Source organism: Nipponia nippon, unplaced genomic scaffold (genome assembly GCF_047370975.1).
Source record: "Nipponia nippon isolate SJK-2023a ecotype South Korea unplaced genomic scaffold, ASM4737097v1 scaffold_2, whole genome shotgun sequence".
In the NCBI taxonomy this organism is placed as follows: Eukaryota; Metazoa; Chordata; class Aves; order Pelecaniformes; family Threskiornithidae; genus Nipponia; species Nipponia nippon.
In genome coordinates, this window is record NW_028262336.1 from 109,925,663 (window position 1) to 109,950,095 (window position 24,433).

General features: G+C 38.0%; 1 protein-coding gene across 3 annotated transcripts in view; it reads left to right on the forward strand.

Annotated features, from left to right (window-relative positions):
• Positions 1 to 21,273, forward strand: part of MTMR6 (myotubularin related protein 6) — a 29,177-nt gene extending 7,904 nt beyond the window's left edge. For all 3 annotated transcript variants that reach the window (XM_087759297.1, XM_087759298.1, XM_087759299.1), the window contains 11 exons: positions 343 to 500; positions 1,255 to 1,383; positions 2,441 to 2,575; positions 3,729 to 3,861; positions 8,488 to 8,597; positions 9,633 to 9,758; positions 11,012 to 11,061; positions 11,855 to 12,055; positions 12,762 to 12,890; positions 12,967 to 13,093; positions 14,943 to 21,273. In XM_087759297.1, coding sequence (XP_087615423.1) covers positions 343 to 500; positions 1,255 to 1,383; positions 2,441 to 2,575; positions 3,729 to 3,861; positions 8,488 to 8,597; positions 9,633 to 9,758; positions 11,012 to 11,061; positions 11,855 to 12,055; positions 12,762 to 12,890; positions 12,967 to 13,093; positions 14,943 to 15,203 — 1,559 coding nt within the window. In that variant the 3' untranslated portion in view covers positions 15,204 to 21,273. The remainder of the gene's footprint in view (positions 1 to 342; positions 501 to 1,254; positions 1,384 to 2,440; positions 2,576 to 3,728; positions 3,862 to 8,487; positions 8,598 to 9,632; positions 9,759 to 11,011; positions 11,062 to 11,854; positions 12,056 to 12,761; positions 12,891 to 12,966; positions 13,094 to 14,942) is intronic.
• Positions 21,274 to 24,433: the final 3,160 nt, after the last annotated feature.

The following is a 24,433-nucleotide window of genomic DNA, read 5'->3' on the forward strand; positions in this document are numbered from 1 at the left end:
AAATTGTTTGTTCTTTTAGCTCTTGTGAAATTCTCTAACAATTCTGCCTTTTGTCTTGTTTAATTTTGTCAGTCTTCATTTTGTGACTTCTGCTTTGCCCTTATGGCTTTAGAAATGTCCTGGCTGAAATAGGTCAAGCACACTCAAAGCTCTTGTAACCTACCTTTAACTAAATATCTATAATTGTGTCAGTTAACAGTATGATAGTTGCAGAATAAATATTTCAAGAGTGTCAAGTATCTATTTAGTCTGCTTCTGAGAATCTTGAAGCCTGAAACTTTCTCTGTAATTCAGACATTTTCGGGGACAACTCATTACATAGTCTTATTCTTTACCTTTTAGCAAAATATGAAGAACTGTATGCCTTCTCCTATAATCCAAAACAAAATAAATGTGAGCAAGTCAAAGGTTGGCAGCTTATTGATCTTGCAGAAGAATACAAGAGAATGGGAGTGCCAAATGCTAACTGGCAGTTGTCCGATGCAAATCGTGATTATAAGGTAAGTGTTATAATGGAAAGGTGTTTTGCTTTGCATCTGTTTCTGCTTTATCCTCTGACTCTAGTCCTATAGAAAACAGTCTAATACTATGAAATTGCTGGGCTTGCAGCATAAGCAAAAACTTGCTGGTGGAGAGAGTTAACTCCTTAATTAGTGTGAAATCTCACAACTTTCTAATTGAAGTTTTTTCCAAGGCCTCATTGACAGAGTATGTGTGTGTGGATGCATGTGTTCTTTGGGATTGTTTCTAGAGTATAGTCACCTGTTTGAAGGCCAGCCCCAGCAATTCTGGTGCTCTGCAGCTTTGTTATCTCTGTTAACTCAGAAGGATTCTACTTCAGTGTTTGCAATGTTGGCTGTGGGAGGCAGTGGCTGTGGTGGTGCAGCTGATTCCCAGATCGGATTTCATCTTACTTTGTAGTCTGCAAATAGAAAAAATGAGGGAAATAGTCTTGATATTTTATTTGAAACAATTCTCAGCATTTCTAGTGAAGAGTTGCATTCTTGAGAGGTAAATGCTAGTATAGCAGTGCTTTCCAGCAGTGCTTGGTTGTATAACTTGGATACCAATCTGTACTACTTTATTGATGGCTTGTCTCCTCTTCTGAGCTATTTACATGTATATAGAGAAACATGTTAGTGTTTATCCTTTGTTTCTTATTTCACTTAATGTCTCTCAAATTGGATGCAATAAAACTAGTATAGGCTTTGTGTCTTGTACATAAAATTCTTTTTGTGTATATGTGTCTTTCAGATTTGTGAAACTTATCCTAGGGAACTTTATGTTCCCAGAACTGCAAGCAAGCCCATAATTGTTGGTAGCTCCAAGTTCAGAAGTAAAGGAAGATTCCCAGTGTTGTCGTATTATCATAAAAATAAAGAGGTATAGTGTGTCTTCCTCTTAATGCAACTGTGCTGAAAAGTATTTCTCAACACTTGGCAGTAGTTCAGGGTAGGTAAGGAGGCAAGTACAGTGACTTCTATGAGAATGGTTTAACTCACACCTCATATAACCTTAACTACAGCTGACACTAGTGATGTCTAACAGGATGCTGAATTAAGCTAAGCCAGTTTAAAAGAAATCCTTAAGTAATGAGTTGATAATCAGTTGAATCTCTTAAAGTTTACAGAAAATGACCTTAAGATAACTGAAGACAGATCACTTGACAAAAAGCTGTCTTCCTCGATATATCAAGAATAAAATCTGTTAGGTCAAAGTGGGGATTAAAAAAAAGACAACACACCAAAAGAATAGAAGTAGTGCTTTAAGAAGGAATTTGCAAAGTAAGAAGAACTAGAGGATGAGAAATAAGATTTTGTAGAGTTTGGTAGAGAGTAGTGTGAAGCAGCTTCTGCCTATCTCGGCTGTCTTTGAAGGGGGAGAAAGATTGTCACCTTGCTGATTTGAAGAACTTATGAAGGATGAGTGTTAAGCTACTAGATGCATTTGAAGATAATTACTATTTGGAAGATGCACCTGATACCTTCTGAAATATAATATGTCATTGAAAATGACATGATGAAAATTATGTTAGATGATAACATATTGTACTTGCAATAATAAAATCATACTTGCAATAGTAAAACCAACTGTAATCCATTTCATACCAAGAGTGTAACTTGCTTTCCTAAAGCGTATTTTTTCCAGCCTGTACTTTTTTGGAGTTTTTATACTTGGGGAAAGTCATTATGTAAACTGGTACCTTGGCCATGTAGGTGAGCCTGAAAAAGTTTTGATAAACCTCTAGATTTAAGCTGTAGGTACTGTTTGAAGGTCTGCAAGTGATGTGCTTAAAGTTGGAACACCTAAACTTTTTTCAGTTTAGTGCTGTTATCTGTTAACTGAAACAATTTGTTTCAGTGTCTTTTTAGAATGATGCAAAGCATTTCAACTACCAGTGTTAAGCTGATGCTAACTTCTTCTTTGTTTTTTGTGGTAGGCTGCAATTTGCAGATGCAGTCAACCTCTCTCAGGTTTCAGTGCCAGGTGCCTAGAAGATGAACACATGTTGCAAGCCATCAGTAAAGCAAATCCCTCAAATCGCTACATGTATGTCATGGACACCAGGCCAAAGGTATGTACTTCAGGTTCTACAGGCTAGCCTCTGAAAAATTCAGGGTTAAATTTGACTCCATCATGGGCAAAAATGTTCTTTAAAGGTAAGGTTAGGCCTCTCTACTCAGGTGTTTAATTACTTGCTTTCTTAAAGAAGTTGAACCCCTTTCAGGACTCAGCTAGAATTCACTAAATACGCTAGTGAACTTTTGGGGAGGTGCATTTGAAAATATACTTAAAACATAGTTAAGTAGTGAATAGTTGAGTGGGATCCAAGTCACTGTAACTGTTTGTTTGAAATTAAATTCATGCAATAGTGAGCTGTGTTGGCGTTTCTTTTAGAATGGGAGGGAGTACTGCATTCTGTGTAAATGTTCTGTGAAAACTGCTATTGCTGTCTGTCTTAGCCAGGAAGAAGTAGGGGAAACTCTCTTGTAGCATTCTGAGGTCATCCTTTATCACTGCCTAATTAAATTGAATTATGTTGGCTTTTTGACCTGTGTTGGAATGTGTGGGGTAACTTTCACTCTTTAGACCCATCTGCATTTAAATTGGTATTAATTTCACTCAAATCTCTGAACGCATGAGCTGGAAAACAAGGATGTAAAGTGAAAAATCCTACACTGTAGGATCTGCACTTATTTTGAGCAGGGTTCAGCAGTAGGTCGGTCTGACAGACTGAAGCTGAGCCAACTGTGGTTTTTTTATAGTTGTAATTTTTATAGCTGCAGCAATTTATTAGCTTCTTACCCCCAAAACTGACATTTTTAGGATGCCTGGAAAATGCATGTATAGTTAAATCTGGGTCTTACTCTTTCCTTTTTAGGTTAGTTGTTTTGTAGGGTCTTTGCTCAGAAATGTTTGGAATTAAGTAAAGGTTTGTTGGTGGGAATATGGAGGAGAGAATAGGAAACTATAAATGCATTATTCAGATATGTCAGCTCTAAATATAGACTGCCTGTTGCTTTTTATGTATCATGCCTTTTCTTACACTTGAATGCTTTCAAGTTGATTTGCCACAAACTGTTAATTTATTAGAACCTGTTTATAGTATGTGCTCTCGTGTGGTTTTTTCCCAGTGTATTCCATTGAAATTGCATGACTTTTGTTTCTTAATTTGAGATTTTTATTTCAAGTACTGGTTTTCAGTATTTTTGTTTTGCTCTTCTAAGCTTAATGCAATGGCAAACAGAGCTGCTGGGAAGGGCTATGAGAATGAAGACAACTACTCTAACATTAGGTTCCAGTTTGTTGGCATTGAAAATATTCACGTAATGAGATCCAGCTTACAAAAACTTCTGGAAGGTATGTTCTAACTCTACTACTATAGTGTATATGAAAATAGGATAAATATTTTTCTGAAGTCTTTAATAATAGCTTACACAAACTGTATTGATATTTCTGTATTTTATCCCAGCTCTGTGTTTAGTACCAGTTTGTGCTCTGTGGTAATGAATTACCTTAAATCTTTACCTTTAAACTGTAAGTCCAATGAATGGAGTTATTTTTGAAGAAAATTAACTGAGTGACACATGTGCCTTGGGTGAACTTGAGTAGTATGTCAGTGGCTTGTGGGAAAGACTTCCGTGTTTTCCAAGTACACATGCATGTATACACATGTGTAGCATACACTTTGATATATAGAATACTGATTCTTCAAGGAGCGCTTAGTTCCACAGAATTCACAATAAGCATATGGTCTGTACAAAATTGAGCTCTTTGGCCTGGTGAGCCACTTCTGTGCTTGTGGGTACATTTTAGAGTGTTTGTAGAGACGGGGGCAGGGGGGGAGTGAACTGCTTCACCATACCATTGCCTGCCACCTGGTGGTGAAAATGGAGAGGCAGAAGTCTATTAAGTAGTTCTGTTAATATTTTAGTTAGATAAACAGCTGAAAACAAATTTAAGCCACTTTGTGGGGTATTAATACTGAGATAAGAGTACAGTGGCAGAAGTCAGGCTTCCACACTTGACAAACAATACATATATAAGTGCTTGTCTTCTGGAATTATGCAAATATTTCCAGTCATGGGGAAGGCTTACACTTGTATGGAAGCCTATTTTGATGAAGACATTCTGGCTACATTGGTCAAGAAGTCTTACAGACCAGTGGTGTAATCTCACTTCACTCTCATTGAGCCTGTACCTGCTGCTAACCTGTTCTTCAGGCACTCTGTATGGAACACTACTGAGCTTTCATAATATGTACTCTTGTGGTTATTCCTGCATGTACTTTATTGAAGGGAAAGATGAGCAGCGTGAGCCTGACCTTCCGTTTTTAAGTTTGGCATAATCCCTCTTTTGGTAGTATCTTCAGTTCCAGAAAACTAGCTAATAAGTCTTGATTTATTTTTTTAAAGAAGCCTTCTCCTGAGTAATAATGTCTGATGCAGAAGTGTGTGCATCACAGTTAAACTTCACAGACTTCATATTTCTTCCATTTGACTTAGCGTCCCACTAACAGTACTTTCTCTGTAGCTTTCATTAAGGATGGAATATGTTTTTAGTTTTTCCTTGTGTGGAGGATTGGTTTATTTAAACTTGCTTGAAACAAAATCATGAGTAATGTCTATAGTTGTTCTCCATATCAGGTTTTGGGGTAAATGAACACAGTTATTCTACCTCTGTTCAGTCTGTGTAATTCAGAGTTTTGGTGACTGCAAAGTAAAGTATCTTTAGGGGTAGGCAGGACTCTTAAAATTTAGGGAGGTATGCAGTAATGTACTCTTCAGACCCCTGTAGAAATGTGCCATCAGTGGGGTGGTCAGGAAGGAAATGCTATGAAAATGGTTCATAGCTTAAAATGAGGAAAATGCCATTTAACTTCTGTGTACTAGCTTCCTCTGAATGTGCTGAACTGAATGTTATCAAATCAGGGATGTGATACCAATGACCCTATTTGGTCAAGAGCCATGGTAACTGGGACTGTCCTCTGTTTTATTTATAACAGATGACTGTTACTCATTCTTCAGCATGTGTCCTGCTCCTAGGCTCTTTGTCTATCTACCTGATTTCCTCCAGAATCTAACGATTCTATTTGCAAGTGGAATGTAAGACAATCCTTCCCGACACCCTTTCGTAATGGGACTACACCATGGAGCATGCCAGGGTGATTTACAGTCTATTCTTCATCTCGGGTTCAGCTGTTATTTAGATATCTTGCATGCAGTGAAACAAAACTTTGCTAAAATAGTTTTCGTCAGTGCGGACATGACGACTCTGCTCCCCTGATGGGCAGACTGCCCATCTATACAACACTGATGGAAGAATCTTCACATAGACTAAATTTGTGGCTGTAGTATTAAAGATAAAGTCCAGTTTTTATATATTCAAAAATACAGTATTACATGTCAGAAAAGATTGAACTCTAATAAGCAAAAACGTTTTGCCTATGTCAAGAAATGGTGTTTCTGCAGGAAGTATTTGAGGAAAAGGCTCAGTAATAGCCACTGTGGTCTGCTGCATGTATTTTGATGGTGGAAGCGTGTTAACGGAGGGTTTTTTGTGGGTTATGTAGAGTGTCTGTATGGGGTTGTTTAGTTTTATTTGCTGTTTTGCTAAAAACAACCTCTGCCCCCAGCCCACTGTGCTTCAGTCTGCAGGTTCTAGTCACCTCTTGAACTGCTGCCTGAGGCATTGACAGTAGTGTGCATAAGGACAATCAAGCAATGGAACGTTGAGGTTTTGGGGCTCGCATGCATGCAGGGCATGCATTTTTACGGTGGGATCCATATAGCCAAAACTATCTTGAATGGTAGTTATTGTGAAGTAGCTAAACATCTTAGTGGTACCATAAATCATCTTTGACCTTTTTAGGGACCATAAGGGACTAGAAATGATTTTTTTAGCATATAAATGTCAAAACAGTGTCAATGCAATTTCTTTATTTTGTCATTAAGTAGTATAAAAATGTCTGTGTTAATTCACAGAAATGGAAAGTAATTCTTTGGGCTTGACATGTGTTCTCATCTCTGCCTTGGTTTATAAAAATATAGAAATTGAACTAGAAGGGGGAAATAGTAGTGGTGAAATATTTCTACCAAGCTGAAAATTCTGATCAAAAGCAGATTTTGACAGCAGTATCTGGGTGAAAAACTGAGAGCTGGAAGCCTGTTTATTTTCTAGCTGAAAGCTTGTGCTTTAAACTGTAAGCTACAGATTGTAGGGGTGAGCAGCCACAAATAGTGCCTCCAGACATTGCCTTGTCTGTCTAGTCCCTTCCCTGCAGATGTTTGAATTTCCAGATGTTTGAGTGTTTTTAATTTCTTTCCTTTACCATAGAGTGGCAGACCTGTTCAATCACAACAGTACAGAAACACGTGTATGGAACCACTGGTGTAGAGAGAGGGTGAGCTAGCTGAAAGGATCAAGTAGTTCTCAGCTGATTTCCTCTGTGGTAGACCTTTCAGAAGCAAAACTCTTGCCTGACAATGCTGTCTCTTTCAAAGACCAGGGAAAACTGGCATAGCTTTTGCTGCTTTTACAAATATTTACAGACTAACCTTTAAAATCAGGTCTTCTGTGCATGGTTTCTTGATGTTTTGTTACCTCATTGTGCTGTGGTTTGCTAGATAGTTTTGTAGATGACAAAGATCTATGGGCTTTAAAAAGGTGCTGTGATACTAACTTGGAAGGCCGTCTTTGTTACGGCAGTCAGCAGCAACTGGCACTATGACTCTTCCTGAGCATACCAAAACTTGTATGGCTGAAAGCTGAGAAACATGTAGTGCAGATACAGGAAAGCTCCACGAGGCAGTGGTTTAAGAGTTTATAGCCTTCATTACATCAGGGGACTTGACTGAACACGAAACTGTGTTGCAGAATGACTTGGTGAATTTTGTTCTCTACTTTCCCTACTGACTCACTTCCTCCCATAGTCAGAGATAAAGATTATTTTGCAGCTGCTGTATGAATATTCCCACTATAGTTTTTGGCCACAGAGACTTTTTATTTTCATTTGGGGCCCGCTAGCTTAGAATCATAGAATTGTTTAGGTGGGAAAAGACCTTTAAGATCATAAAGTCCAACTGTTAAGCTTGGTAGAAAGTAGGCTTTCACTGTGGCAGGGGCAGGTATTTTTGTAGATGGCAACCTCGGGTATCTTCTCTTAAAATCACACATAGCTGAAGCTATATTAGCTAGAGAATATTTCTTTTCTTATTGCTGGAAGTTCGTCATGTTTGGACAGTAATGTAACTGTGTGAGCTGCTACTCAAAATTGTACAAGAACCAGGTTATCTGTCTCATTTGTGAATTGGTAAGTGTCCGTGTGAGAAACTTGCAGTCTGCCTCTACGCCTCTTGCTGCAAGACATCTTTCCTTTAACTTGAGTTCTTCCTTGCCCTCTCAATTGGCATTATTGTTACAGGATCAAAGTATACTAGGGAAGAATGGTAGAGATCAGTTAGAATTGTAGTATGTCAAGTCTGGAGGTAGACAAAATCTCAATGGTTTTCAGTTCATCACCATGTCCTTGTACTTCCCTCACTTTATTCTTCTAAGCAGAGTGGAGAAGGCGATGAAACTGGCAGTCTGACTACTCTGAACTGTGTATATTGTCTGGATGCAGCTACCTCCTACTAGAAGTTGTAATTTTTAAGTACTTCTGGTAAGCTTTTGGCATTTGTGTTGCCTTCCTTGGTAAGGCTCCCTATTGGGGATAACAAGTGTATTTACTTTGAATGTTACTTTGTCAAAAAGACACAAAGATCTTACTCTTGTCATTCATGGTTACTGTAGTTTTAGAGAGTTGAGTTTTGGATGGAGAACACTTTGTAGTACCCCTCTCTTAACCATTTGGGTAGTGGTTTCTTGAAAGATTTCTAATCAACTGACAACATAAGGCATTAGAAACAATATATGATTATTCTTCATTTCAGGGTATAGGTAGCTGCAACTGCTTACGGCTTTCTAACTCTTGGTTTCTTTCAGTCAGTGGCACGAAGGGTTTGTCTGTCAATGACTTTTTGTCTGGTTTGGAGAATTCTGCATGGCTGCGTCACATCAAAGCTGTGTTGGATGCTGCTGTCTTCCTAGTCAAGGTAACTTGCGTGCTGCTGCTTTATTTGATGGGAAGTTGGCTTGCTACCAGGCAAAGTTATACTTAATATTACATAACGTGTAAAATTCTGCAATTGACCTTTTTGCAGGTAGATGCTTAGTGTACACAGATACATCTGATATACTGTTTTAAGTATTACATGTTTCTTTATCTGGCATATTTAACATCTCCAATTTATGTTTTGGGATTGTTTTAAATGCTGTTTGGTCACCTTATTGGGAGATGAAGGTATTCTTATGCTCCCTGGTTCTTTTAGATATTTACAAAAGATGTAACCAGTTTGGAGGTGGATGGAGCCAACAGAACTCCTGGGGCACTAATTGCAGAGAAGCCAAACTGGCTATGCTGACTTAATTTGGGAATGAAATGGGACTTTTTATGAAGAATTCGGGGGAACAATTGCCTTTGCCAGTCACCTATGAAGCCAAGGGGGGCTGGGTGAAGAAAAAAACTGAATCTTTGTTTTTACTAGGTGAAATAAAAAGGAGTTACTTTAGTTAAAAGTGGATGATTCTCCTAAAAACGACCCTCATAAATATTTGGGCTACCAGGATTTGATTTCTTAGCTGAAACGAATAAGCATTTCCTAGTCTTTAACTTTGTGTAGTATAATGATGAGCAAGTGGGTATCTTTTAATGCTGTTTGTATTTTTTAACTTGTTTGGTCTGTAATATATAGTCTACTTTTTCTTAGTATGCATTGTAAGGGGTTTTTATAAGTTTAGTTTTATAAGGGGTAGAAAGAGAACTGGGAACCACTGTAGATGTTCTTACCTTGTGCAAAGGTGGTAGTGGAATTTCTTTCCTTTATAAGGCATTTTCTATACTTCGATGGAGAGAAATTCCTAGCTTTCTGATAGTATCAAATCCTTTCCTCATAATAAACATTTTTCTGGCTTTGTTAAATAAAATGGTCTATGCTGTAAGTGGGATAAATGTAGCTCTTTTATTTTTTACTAAATTTTGACTTTTGTCTAGAATAGAACATTCACCAAGAAACAACTGTGCTTTGCAGGCAATAGCAGTTGAGAGCGCGAGTGTATTAGTGCACTGCTCAGATGGCTGGGATAGGACTTCCCAAGTTTGTTCTCTTGGAGCTCTCTTACTAGATTCCTATTACAGAACAATCAAAGGATTCATGGTAAGCAAGCTGTTGCATTGTTGAGTTGTTCCTTGGTAAATAAAGAATGTAAAATTTTTGAGTGTGAAAGGGAGCAGTGTAAAAATACTGATGCTCTCTTTCGTAGTTACAAATATAAAACAAAATTGGCAGTACACTGGTAGATCTTTCTTTTAGAAATACTTTGCTACTGGGAAGAACTGTTTATTTAAAATCTAGAAAACTAAATACAAATAGCAGATTGCTTTAGGCACCCTGAAGAAATGTTGCAATGATTGCCTTTTGCATACAAAAAAGCCCCTTATCTATGACGATATAAGGATTCTAAAGTGCTTATGTGAGATAGTAGATGTACTAAATTATAGCAGCTCTATGCTTTTATCACTTTTCCCAAAATCAACGTTATTAAGATCTAAAAATGACAACTCCCCCAGTGACAGAGACCTGAAGATATTTAAGCAATCTAAATTTCATCTTTCTATAGAGAAGAGGAATTTTTGGTATGATTATTGCAAATTTTAGAGTAGGAAAATCAACAGTGTTCTGCTGTGGCAACACAAGGTGTTATGGGAATTCCTGAAAGACAGTACATAAAACTAGTTCCATGGATTGGTTAGAACCAACTGCCACAAATATTAAAAGCAACAAAAGTGAAGTTGAGGAGGAATTAGAGGATTCAATTTTTGTGAATAGTGAGAATGTGTGTAATCTTTAGGGAAGTCATTTAATTTTTTTTTTTTTTTTTTTTAATCCTCACCATCAACTAGATTTCTGGGAAAACTTCTGCAATGGGCAGCCAGGCCTGTGTTTGTTTTGGTGCATGATATTGAAGTGATAAAACAAGCAAGTGTTTATATTAACGAACTTATTGCTATAAAATGCTACAGAGATTATATTGTGTGGTTTTATGTAAACTATGATAGCAGGAATGCAATACTAGAATTTTTCCTATACGTCACAATTTTTTGCAAGTTAGTTGATAATCTATTTGTGAAGTCATACAACACTAGTATGCTTAAAGTGAGCCTGGCTTAACAGCAGTTATCTGATTGTCAGCTTGCTAAATTTTTTTACTAGGTTTAGAAATGTGCTTTGAGAATTTCTTGTGAAAGACTTCCAAGAAAATAAAGGAACTACAAAGGGACAAATAGTTGCTCCTACTGTAGTTTGACTCAAATTTAAAATACAATGTATTAATAACCTGTGGTGTTAATACTATAGATGTAAGATTGAGTAACACTTTTACAAAGTATTTTGGTGTTTTTACCCTCTAGGTCTTGATAGAGAAAGATTGGATCTCTTTTGGGCATAAGTTCTCAGACAGGTATTTCACTCTTCCTATACAGTAAAATGTATACACTGAACTGAACTAAGTATTCTTAAAAAGAAAAGACAACTTGTGGATGTTAAACTACTGCAGTGTTGCTAGAAATTTTGCAATGAGTAAGCTGTTTTCAGTAGACAGTGCACTTCATGTATTGCTATTTATTCAAATACCTATTGGATAATTGATTTATATTACAGACATAAATTTCTAGTGCTACTGGTGCCTCACTCAGATGTCGATGACTGCAGCTAGGTCTGCACGTGTGCATAGACAGTGCAAAACCAATCTAAAGCTACATTCCAGCTACTTAGGCAATATGAAACACTTAGTTTTGATATCTTTAAAAATGAGTTTACATTTATGTTTAATTTTAATGATGAAGTCATGCCTATCTTTAGAAGTCCTGTACATTGAGTTCTGTGTTTTCCCTTGATCTGCCTATCATCAGCTATGAAAATAGCCTTGCTGCTATTTACTGCTTATTAATTTGCTTTTAGCTGGTATACTCCAAATGTTGGCTATGGAAGTAATAGACACAAAGGAACTTAACTGTCTTATGTTGCTCTTCTGTACTGAATACAGCTGTGTGATTACTTGCAAGTCAGAAAAATAGGTTAAATATAGATTTATTTCTATTCAAAAATTGCCCTAGTTCTCAAAGTTAAGTGGTTAATCTCCAGACCAAAGCTAGTGTCAAATTAATGTGGTGTCATTTAAAAACAAGTGCAACTAAGACTCTTTTGATTTCTAACTTAAACCAGTTTCAATCTGTTTATGGAATCTTTTTCAGGTGTTGTCAGTTGGATGGTGATCCAAAAGAGATCTCGCCAGTGTTCACCCAGTTTTTAGAAAGTGTGTGGAATCTGACTGAGCAGTTCCCACAAGCCTTTGAGTACAATGAAGCTTTCCTCCTTCAGATCCATGAACATGTCCATTCATGCCAGTTTGGTAACTTCCTTGGAAACTGCCAAAAAGAGCGAGAAGAACTAAAGTAAGCAGACATATTGTAATGTGTCTTTTGTTTATTCTGGCAAACTTAAGAACTCCTGTGAATCTTCTTCGTTTTAGGCTCTGAATAGAAATAGAGACAGCACTGGTACTACTGAAAATGTTGAACTGAATCAGGGAACAGCAGTGCTTCTTGTGATTTTGCACACTGAAGACAGTCTTTCTAATTCTGGGAGAAAATCCCATGCTCATTTTTCTAGGGAAAGTTAAGGCTGCTTTTTCCCCCTTCTTTTTTTCCTCCTAAAAATAGGTAAGCTTGAGTTTGGAAGTATCACTTCATTCCCTCCTCCAATCTATTTTTAGGTAACTTTAAAATTCTTGCCTGCTCAAGAATAATTACTGTCAGTTAGAAGTATTAATAGGATGTCTCCTAATGTTTTCAGTTGGAAAACTTCTGTAAAGTTTTCATCAGTTCATCTTTGTCTCAAACTGTATTTTAAAAGCATTTATTGCAAGTAGGCAAAACTTGCACAGCATAAGCAGTAGTACTCCTAAAACTGACAGTTCTATCCAACATTAGCATATGCCAGGAAGAAGTTGATTTTACTAAGAGCTCTTAATTCAAGATTTATAAGTATTTCTGGTAACGTTTTTAAAAAGTTACAAAATCGATTTATTATGTTAAGTTGAGCAGCTTCTGTTTTTTGCTTGCAGTCAGTGTCTTGACCTTGATCTCTTCTTGCTTTAAGATTAAAAGAGAAGACATATTCCTTGTGGCCGTTCCTTCTGGATGAACAAAAGAAATATCAGAATCCTCTGTATAATCCAGACTTGTCTCCAGAACTTTTGGAGCCTAATACAGTATCATTCAATTTTAAGTAAGTTTAAATTATATACAGTATCTCTTCAATTTTGTCTTTATCCTGCATAGTTAAAACTGTGTGCTTCATGCAGGTTTTGGAGAAATATGTACCATCAGTTTGATCGAAGTATGCATCCCAGGCAGTCTGTGTTCAATCTTATATTGAACATGAGTGAACAAAATAAACAACTGGAAGAAGACATTAAAGAACTGGAAGCTGTAAGTATTACAAAATAAATGTGTGTACTAGTGACTTGTTCTGCAAATTCACATTTATAGTCTGTAATAATGCTTCTAGCTTTCACATGAATGTCCCTATTGTATGGCCTAGCACTTATTGTACGTAGTGTTGACTTTGACTTCTACTGTATGCTTCTATGCTGAATGCCAGACTATGCAGCCAATATTTTGCTCTTAGGCACAACTTATTTTGCTTTACTGATGAACTGTAATATATAAAAGTGTTCCTACTATCAAAGCATTACTGAAGATGGCTTATTGTAGGTTAAATTTATGTGAAACTTATCTTGGATAACAAGGTACCCATCATAGCTACAGCTATGTTGCTAAACCAAAGAGACTGAAAATGTTGTATTTCCATTATAGCTACTAAAATGGAAGCAGTAAGTATTGTCCTTCTTTTAACTTCATATGCAGGTGCATGCTGTTGTAAGTCACCATAATTATGGGGCATATACATTGTAATGCTCATTTGAAGCCAGGGCTACATCCAGAGATGAGATTTCTATAAATGACTTGTACTAGGTGCTACAGTAAACAGCCAGGAAAGACTGAACAGTGTATCTCACTTTATTCTAGGATGACTTAATCAGTGGCTTTTAATTGATACTTCATTATAGTCAGTTAAAGTGCTGAAACTTCAGAATAATACCTTTTAAGAAATGCAAAAGTTTTCTAATCATCAGTTTTACTTCTTTGTGTGGCTAGAAATGGTAACACAACTCCTGTATGTTATGCTGGGGGTGAGGGGGCAAGTATAGCTTTTGTAGAAGGAAAGATTTTATTAAACCGATCCTACTGTAATGTAATGAATGCAGGTCACTTAACCTATTTCAAATCTTAATTGTATATTTAAAAGCTTTTGTACAATTGAAGCAGCAACATGAAAACTCAGATGAAGCAAACTGAAGAATAAGCAAGATGTAAAGTGAAGTCTCAGTTCTGAATTTTCTAGAACCTTGCTCCAAGGTGTTAACTCCACCTGAGCCCACATCTCTCACTTGAGTGATGAAGAGATGTAGTTGTTTGAAATCTTGATGTAGACTTTCCTACTGCTGTTTCCATCTTCAAAGAGTTGGTGTCAGGAGACACCAAAGTCTTCTGGGCTCAATCTCAGTTCTAAATAGAGCACAAACACATCAACAAAAATCAGTTCAGTTAACTAGTTCAGGCTCCCAGTTACTGGGTGAGATTGTTTGAATTTAAAGAAAAAAAAAAACCTTAATCCAAATCTTTCTTCTTCTCTTGCTCTGTGCTTGCAGGATAGGTCCTTTCCTCCAGTCCTGCTTTCTAGTTGATATCTCTTAGTGTATTCCTGTATTTGAACAAACTGTATTGGCATCTTTCAGATCTAAAGGAAAAGTCTTTTAGAAGGTTTTTAGGAAGGACATAAGGGGCTTAGGTGTGAAACTGCTCTTTAAGAGACTTGTGGTCTACTGTAAGCTCTCTGCTGGGTAATAGTACCAAGGCCTGTCTTCCTCTGCCTGTACTCCAGAAAGTATTCCCATCTTGATAGCAACCAAACAAGGGGCAAGCCTGGAAGAACCTCTCCTTCTCTACAGACATTGACAGGCAACCTTTCTGCTTTCTGCTCAGCTGCAAATTTTAAGCATACAGTGCTTGTAGCATCTACTGTAAACTGGGGAAAAACGTCTTGCCCAATGGCCTAGCACTTAATAATACTGTTACATGTCTAACCTAGGGTATGTAATACAGGCTTCTGCAGATGCTGAGTTGGCCAGCAAAAGAAGTGGATTCACTTCCTTTCAAAGCAGAATATTATCAGTAAAGCAGTCATGCTCAGTGTTGTAACTATTCTCTATTTCAGAAAATAAAGCGGAGAAACGGGCAGTCAGATGCAGTCCTTGTGAAGGAACATCAGCAGTCTGCTCATCCTGCACCCATGGCACTGAAGACCCCTCCATGCTTCAAGAAGGAGCAGCCACTGATCCCTGTGAATGATGCTGTAAGAACTATAGAGGGCAGCAACACAGCAGACAATCGCTACAGTGAATTTGTGGCAGAGTTCTCAAAAGCTGAGCCTGCTGTTGTCAGCTTGGAGTACGGAGTGGCCAGGATGACCTGCTAATTAAAATCTGGCACTGTGCTCCTCTTCTAGACTGATTGAATTAAGAGACGGATTATTTTGAGGATGGGTCTGTGCTGCATGACCAAAACATGATTTGTATATCGGCAAGTTTTGTTAACGTAGACTAGAACAGCATGCTAGTCGTCAAGTGTTTGCTGTTCTTTTAAGACAAAGTGTAGTTGTGTTTTAAAAGAAATAGGGGCATTTGGTAAGTAGTGACTAAAAATCAAGGAATGGTATGTCTTTGGACTGAAGTCAGTTTGCACTAAATTGATTAAAAAAGTAATATTAGTTTATTCAGTATAGGAAAACACAGGTGGTCTTTCACAGATTGATTTTATTTGTGCAAGGAAACTTGAACTTTCTATTTTAGGAACTGAAGCTACATGTATATATTGCATATGATATGAATATGTATACCCTTGTTTAATGTCACCCAGTACTAACTTTCAGTGTATTAAGTGCCATGGAAAAGTACGATATATTTCACATCATAAATAGTTGGCCTTAAACCTGTCAAATCAATGATATTGTTGTCCTTTACTAATTGCAGTCTACCTGGCTCTGTTAACATTGTATTTGCTCAAATTGTTATTTCCTTAAAACAGGACTGAATATAAGGAATGAAGCATGCCTAAGCTGGCACAGCCTTCTGGCAAATAGCTATACGAATGTTAACTTATCACTGAAGACGGTTCTTTCTTCCAGTTCCTCTGTTGTTTAAAATGTAATAGTTTGGCCTGATTTTTCTTCCCTGGCAGCTCAGTAGATTGAGCATCATTGAAGCTACAGATTATGTCTGACCTTAAATGTTTTTGATTTGTGGCAAAGTATTTAAGTGTAGAGTAAAAAGTAAAACATGTCATGTAAGAAAACAGAACTTAGCCAATAACTGAATTGTCAAGTTCATTCAGATTGTTTACTATGTGCTGTGCAGTTGTTCAAGTTCCAAGCATGGAAGCAGAAATTTTGGAAGTTAGTCTACTGACACTGTTCCCAAGTACAAAATAAGTCATTCATGTGTCTGAAGCTCATGAGAAACTGAGTGCCTCCTAAATTCTTCATTAGAAGAAAACTTTAGTTTTTAGTGAAACCCCCTTCTCATCTTGTAAAAACTTGTCCAACCTGTGCATATTTTAAGTAATTTCAGTACTGTCTGGAGACTTTTATGTAATTGGAGAGAGGACAAAAACTTCTTCTAGCAGGATGCAGTAGAGATCATGGGACAGAAGAAAAAAGGGGGAAGCTTACAGTTTGTAAGCTTAATTATGTATCTGTAATCACCTAGTAAGGGAGAAGGGTTTTGCTGAAGTTTGTCTCATGATGGATTTTTCTGAGCAGATAACAGAATAGGGAAGAAAAAAATGCTGGTGCCCAGTTCTTAAATAGAGGTATAAATTATAACTTTGGGATTTGTAGGTATGGTGTTAGATTAATGCTACTGACCTTTTATCTCTTGATTTAAATAATTTTTAGTTACAAGTGAAAACTTATTCTCATCGTAATCCCTGAAGTGTGTTTTGTTCAAATCACTGGTGTGCCACATACAATTTGACATAATTGGCAGCGTTTCCCTCTGCACCATATTGGATCCAGGATTCTATTAACAAGGCCAGTATAGGTCATGATCAAGTTGCGCTTGTGAAGCTGTCTGGGAGAAACTAACTGTGACTCCTGTATTTGAGTATTAATTCACCCATTTCACTAATTTGTTTTTTAAAAGCCTATAAGTGTAAATAAAGGTTCATAAGTATTTTTATTCCCAAAGATATGAGCATAGTGTCATCTTTAAAGTACATTATTCAGTCATTTAAACACATTTAGAATTTCTCCTCTACAGGCTTTGATAGTTTCATGTTTGCACAGTGGTGCCTTACAGGGTTGCAGCAAGAGAGGTTTTTGTGCCTTGTTATTTATTGTCTCCCTTTCTCCCTCACCTTCTGTACCAACTTGGTTCTGTGGTTTTTCTTTGGAAAAACATCTTGTATATTAAGCTTGTGTTGTATCACAGTAGCAACAAATTTATCACTGACAATATAAGTAAGTGTTATCAATTTGTACTTGTTTGTTTTAATATTTAGCTGCTCTGGTGTGCCATGTACACTGTCATATTTATTGTTTAGAGATTATAGACTCAAAAGATTATATTAAGCTTTTTTGCAAATATTGTTGTATGTTGTTTTTACTTTAACAATAGTCTGAGTACCCCTGTACATCAGGCTTTTAAAGAGATCTGTTACCTTTCAGTACTGTTAAAGTGAGTTTATTTCGGTCTCCAGGCCCTTTCTATTGGCAGAGCTCACTTCTTAGTGAAAGGAATTGGGATGCCTTTTTATTTTAAATCAAGGTAGGCATGTTAGGTCAGCTTTAAAATGCCATAAAACTATCTGCTCAAGCACAGAACCTGTTTCTTCATCAAAATACAATGCTTCGTGATCTGAAGTAAATATTTTACTCCAGTTAATATGTGAATAGAGTTTTATAAGGCTGTTTTGTAGAGCAGCCTTCTTATAAAGTCCAGATAGCTCTGCCAACTCAGCCCCCAGCGTCACTAGTGAGAAAAGTTCCTGCAGAGAGGCAGCTGTCTCTTCTCATTTGCTTTTTAGGCTTCAGCCAAAACTACCTAAAGCACACGGGACCTGTGGTGAAGTAAATAGATGGTAGCGAAGTGAGCTCCAACAGAAAGCTTGGCAGGATGGCCAGGACTCAGCACAGTGGGACTCTTCTGTGTCCTTCAAGAAAGGTTTAAAAATCATAAAGCAAGTTGACTAAAAAAACTGTGGCATATCTGGGAGCAGAAAGAGTTTTAATTCTTATTTCAGTGGATGAGCTTTTTATCATGAACATGTTGCTTCAAGAGCAGTTACAATACTGAAAGGTGCCTGGTACAGCTCAAAATAATGCGCGGAAGTCTCTCTTTCAAGCTGTGGCGTTAATGTGTAGTTGGTGCGCTCACCAGTAGCTTGAGAATATAATGTCCCGGATAGAAAGTTGCTATAGTTGATTCTGCTCCATTGGTTGCAAGACTTTGGCACCTGTCAATTCTGTGCTTCCTCTTGAGAAGGTCTCAGTAAAGTCTTTGGGTTTCTATGTTTTGTGCTGTGCTTGATCTTTTTTCCAGTCTGAATGCTATAAAAGACAAATAATTCCTTTTAAATTAACCAAGCTGATAGTCTCACCTGAGCAACTAAAACTGGTTTAAACTTGCACTCCAGGCAATTTAAAATATTTATTTCACTAGTACCAAAAGAGTTGGGCTTATTTTTGGGAGGCTTGCTATTGTCATAATGTATTCTTCAATACAAGTTTAAATAAAAAAATATCCAACTGTCCTGTTTTGTAGGATGACTGCCAAGTCAACAGACTAAGAAATTAATTAAGCAACACTGAACTGAGCCTGTGCATTTTCCACACATGGCCGATTACTGGTGACCTAAATCTAGGGCAAAAGCCTGAAGTCTGGAGAGTCCGTTTAGAGGATTGGAACAGCAGTCCTTCCATAAAACTGCACATCCGTATGCAGAACAAATGCCCTAATATACTGTTCTTTTAGAGGGAAAGCTATCACAAATCAAGCTGTGACAGTTTGTGTCTCTTCCTCAGGATAAGCACACTGGAGAATGCCTTGCTGGGAAAGGTGATGTGTTCTTCCTCTGAAGCTGCTGTTTTCCGACGGCCGTTTGATAAAGTAATACATCAGCAAATCTCTGAGAACTTGCTGTTCTAGTAAACTAAGCACATAACTGGATGCACAGTTAGGCTGAAGTGGGGCTGGCGTAGCTTGGCTTAACTACTATCCTCTTAAGGAAGTGACATAAAGAATATAATATAAAGAAATTCGATGTTAAAATAGCACAGGGCACATGCTATCAACATCTGTTCTTTAGAGTCCTGCCCTGCTTTTGAGCAAGAGTGGCTAGCATGAGGGCCTCACATAAGCATGATGATTGCTTTCTAGTTAGTTTAAAGATAATCTGATTTAAACTGAGATCATCCCTCCACAGTGGTAACTTACAGATCTTTAGGTCAGAACCTAAAGGTTGATCTTAAAACTCCCATTTAGTTGCTAATAGTTCTAAGTCTACGATCAACTACAGGTTTAAGTATACTGGTTGTGAAACTTACATTAACCTTTAGAATTAGATCTTTAGATTAGACCGAAATCTGCTTTGACTTGCTTTCACCATTTATGCCACACTTTCCTCCAAGTGTTGCTTGTCATGGTGCTTGATATCTGTCCTTCAGATGTAACGGGCTTCTTAATGCTTTGGATGTTTCAAAAACCTGGAAGTACTGCAATTTTCTTCCACTATTTCTGAAGGCTCAGATTAGCTCATCAGTATGGATGAGCTTATGTTTGATCTAGCTAGCTTGACCTGCCTACATGTTAAATAGCATTGAAAATCAGCATGGCATTGCAATTCAGTGGTGCGACTTCTGTACGCACAGTAGGCTTAAGGAAGAGGACGTAGTCAGGACCCTTGTCACAGCATGTAGCAAGGAACAGGGCCCTGCCGGGGTATGACTCATAAAAAGTAGAAGTAGCAGAGCTGTTTTGATGCCCAGCAGCAGCTCATGGACTTGAGGTGGAAGGTCAGAGGGATGCTGCTTCTGAGATCAGTTTCAGGTCCCAGAGAATTCAGTGGCCTGGCCTATTAAATGCTTGTAGCTGAGCAATTCTCCACTGGCATCAAGCAACAGAAAATATATATATGGACCTGTGTTTCTTAATCTACTGGCCTCAAATAATAAACGTCCTGGTGGTGACTTTGAAATTGGGGTGCAATATTTTGTTTGTTCTTGTTTATAGTTTAACTCTTGAGGTCAGTTGCATACTGTTTATAGTTAAGGGGATTATAGTTTTTGACACATAACTATAAAGTCTTTCCCATCTTAATGACAAGGTTAGCACATATATATCTTGTGCTCTGTATCTCTGTATATATTTCTGCTGAATGCTTTTCTTGCAAGTAGGTAGTCTTGGTGAAGTCCCATGCTGCCCCGCAAAGGCATTCCTTGTTACCTAGCATTACAGATTGGTTTCCTTGCTCTGTCTTACTGTTGCTCTTCAATCTTACAACTTATCTTTATGGCTGTCTGTTGGCAATGTCCCTGGACAAACATCTTTCCATCACAGAAAACGGGTTTGTTGTTCTTCTGTCTCTCAGGGATTTTTACCCCTGAACTAGTGAACTTGAAAAATATCGCTTATTCTCCCTTTCAGGGCTTCTGAGTGCCTGTTGACTTCCACAGTCAGTTTACTTACACATTTTAACTTCAGACCTGGCTATTTAAAAAAAAAAAAAAATTATTCAAATATTGAATGTGGTAAAGGGAAAGAAAACTGTTTTCTTTGTAATGTATCTGGAAAGACTGGCTGTTTCGCTAGCATTTATTGCTCTGTAACGCTCTCTGTAAAAGTCATTTATCTGTGTGTGGGGATCACGCTTGATGTATATTCCTGAAAAAACTTCAGCAATTGGAATTTTGTAATAAGTATTTTATTTGTATGTGTTTTGAAAATCCATAAAGCTTAAAATAAAATTGTTAATATTGCCAATCTAACTGGGCATTAAATAGTCCATTTATAATAGCAGTGTATGAACATTAAACATTGAATAAAATTTTCATTTTATGGATGAATCATATCTGATACAGACTACAGAGTACAGAAGTGATTTAGCCTATTTATTAGTTTCTTGAATGATCCTGTAACTCTTACATATGGGAAACTGGCTCAGCTTTGTGTTACTGACTGTAGACTGCTGGTCTCTTAATGATGAACACTAGTCTGCTTAATTTTGGAGTTAAGTGTCAGGAGAAGAGAGCTGTGTGTTTACATAGTGTTACCATTACTCCATACTTGGTAATCCAGATTAGTGTTTTCAACAGGTCCAACAAATTTTTGGAAAACACCAGCTTCTCTTCTCAGTGACTTTTCCATTAACTATTAAAACTGTTTTCTTTAATTCTTAGTTCTGAGGCTTTTAGGACTATACAGCTGTATTCTTCATTTAGTAAAGATAGCAATTGTTTTTTGTCATGGTAATAAAGCTCTCCCTAACTACTACTTGCTCCACAATGCTCAAGCTTCTTCCAGCGGCATTTTGCTCATATTTATTTCACCCACATCCAGCTCCATCTTGATCTGCACTGAGAATATGGGTTTTGTTCATAGTACAGATGGAAACTAATGTACTGGAGCATTAGACTATGCAGTGTTGTGATCCTTATTACAGAGTGGGACCCTTCTGCTGTAGGTGGATGCAGCTTAAAGGGCTCTCTTCAATCCAATCCATTGGAGGTTTTTATTTGATTTTTTTTTTTTTTAAATTCGGGCTTCTGTTCAGGTAGGCAGGCTGCACGCTGGAATCATACCGCGGGAGAATCTGCTTAGTATCATTAGGGGAAAATGTCAAAACTCCTGCTAAGTCATAGCAGTATGGTTTAACCATGTGCCACAACAAGTGTAACATCTGTCAGTTGGGTTCTGTATCCAGCGGCGGTAGCTGCTACATGAAGTGCAGGAACATGTTCATCCACATGCACTTCTAGTGCATGGATGCTGCTGGATGTAGTGAAAGTGCAGAGTTTCATATGTGCATACATAAGAGGAGGGAAAAGCAAAGTTTAACTTCAGCTCTTACTCTAGTCTAGAGGCTGGTTAACTTATTTCACTGACTTAGTCCAGGGAGCATTCATTGCCTCACTTGCCTATAACTACAACCTACCTAAGTTTAGGTATTACTTGGAGTGTGCATGTTTAAACTGAGGATAGACGGCTTGTGTGAAAATTAGCTGCCTATTGTGCAGAATGGTTGAAGAGAAGCAAGTGGGACATAAAAACTATGTAAAGGCAAAAATGGAGATGGATGTGTCATTCTTGACCTCTTTGATGGCCATACTGGGCCGTGGGGAGGAAGGGCTGATATTGCAGTGGCTTGAGGGCTTTGATGCTGGCTGAGCTGGTTCCAGAATTTGATGCAGGATTGAGTGATCCTAAAAATGTTGCTGTCTGCTTTGTGTTTATTTTCCAGCCCCTGAAGCTGCCTTGGGTAAAACACTAAAGGTGGCCGCGTTATTGCAAGAACATGGCTTGGCAGAGGAGAGAGCTGTTCCCTGGATATTTAGGAGCGTGGATGTTGTTCAGGAATGTTCCTCAGCTGTGACAGTAGCTGCTCGGGCTGAGGCTCTCTATAAAAGCACAAGACTGCTGCAGCTTAGTGCTCTGAGATTCATGTGAGAATGCTTTAGTGGGGGGAACACCTTCAGTGATTGGATCCTTTATTTTCTAATCCCACTTTAAGCTTTTAGTAAACTTGTTTTTAGTAGCATGCTGGTGAGAGAAACTATTCTTAGTAAACAAAATGCTTGCTTTTCTGCTCGCTTGCTGGACTTCACATGTGCACTGTCCTTCCAATGTTTTAGGTTATCTGGTGATATGCAAGTGTCCTATTAGTCAACAATATATTTGAGAGGTTAAAGTGTGACTACTATGATAGGATAATAACTTTGATTACTTTTTTCTCTTGAATGTGATAAGGACATGAGCAGGAAAAATGTTCCAATTGCTATTATTTGAATGGCTTTTAAATGCTCATTGTGGGTGCAGGAAATGTCAGAGGAGACTACTGACAGCTGTTATGAAGCATACTGAAAGGGAATGATTAGTGGAAGAAAAAGGATGAATGTTTGTGCATACGTTAAAGCTACATTTAAGGAGGGTTTTGTTTTGTAACTCTACTTCACAAGTGATTTAAATCCCAGTGTGAATGCAGCTAGAATGGTAGAGATGTCTGGTTAGTAGTCTTTCAAAAGAGAAGCCTAAGCGCTGTTAGTGCCTGGTGTGGTGCTGTATCAAGAGGAAGCTTTGTACATATTAATCTAGTAGTTCTTTTTAACAATTTATGATGGGTTGGCTTTGGTGAATGTGTTTTGGGGCAGGAAAATGTATAAAGGGGAACATAGAGCACAACTGGACGTAACCATTGCTACAAGTTTTGTGAAATGTGGTGCAGAGGAGAGCACTGAGGTTTTGGTGGCTGTAAAAAATAAAAAATAAAAAAAAATTGAGGCTGATACTGTGCTCTAATTCCTTTGCTGCTGCTTGTATCCCGTAGCACACAGGTTCATCCACAGTGCCAAAGGACAGCCTGGGAGAAGAGAGATAACTGGTATCTGTGTATTTGCTGATATGAACCAAGAAAAGGAAAGGAGAGCTTCTTCCCAAGCAGAGATCATGTGGAGGAGATCACATACCAAGAGCGGGTCACGAGGCTGTAAGAGACTGAATTTCTACTTAGACTGTTGCAGGAGAAAGGCCGGTCAGCTGGAGGTCAGAAGGGGGGAAAGGATTAGTGTTAGCAGTAAGAACTACTTTAACTTATTGGTGTTTGAGGTATTGTAATGTATGGAGGAACTGAGCTACTTATATAGCCCTATAACTGAGTTATATATAGCCCTAAAAATTCAAATTCCTGGGTCTCAATTTGGCTTGTTCTATTTCAAGATGAGAATCCATATGTAAAATTCTGCTCTGCTATCCTAAAGTCTTGCCAAAAGTTTATTTAAAGAGCACAACTTGGCAAAGACTGCTCTCTTATCTGCAGATTTGCACTGAGTCCTGTATGCTCTGTTGTGGTCAGTGCTCTTGTGGCTATTCAGTTTCTGGTCACTTCTGCTATTTTCTTGCTTTTTCTCTTATCTGCCTACATTCAATCAGACTCCAAGGCAACTGAGGCTGAGAAGAGCTGCTTGTACGTAGCTGCAGAGGTCTGCCAAGGGATGGTGGTTTACTACTGAGCCCGTCTTGGTAACAGCTATCCAAGTTAGCAAGGTAGAAAACCACCATTTGGGATTTCTAGCAACAGTACACGGTGCTTGGTCTGAGCTGCAGAACAGTGCAGTAATTTGGAAACTGGTATTACGGCAGGTCTGTGGAAGAGCTAACGACCTGACCCTATTCTGAAAAGGCCCATTAGGCGAGTGCTGGAAGAGCAGCACTTCTGAGCGGCACTCGAGGATGTGAAGAGTGTGGTGCTCTGTCATTGTGAGGATCAGGGAGAGCTGCTCTGATTTCCTGCAATTAAAAGGCGTTCTGAAATTGTGCTGCTCATGCTCAGTCTGTTGCTTTGTAGTCTTATTAGTGTAACAGGTAATGGGGTGCCTTTAGTGTTAGTTAAACGGGTGGCACATGTATTGAGGACATGCTCCTTCCCTGGGGAGGTTTT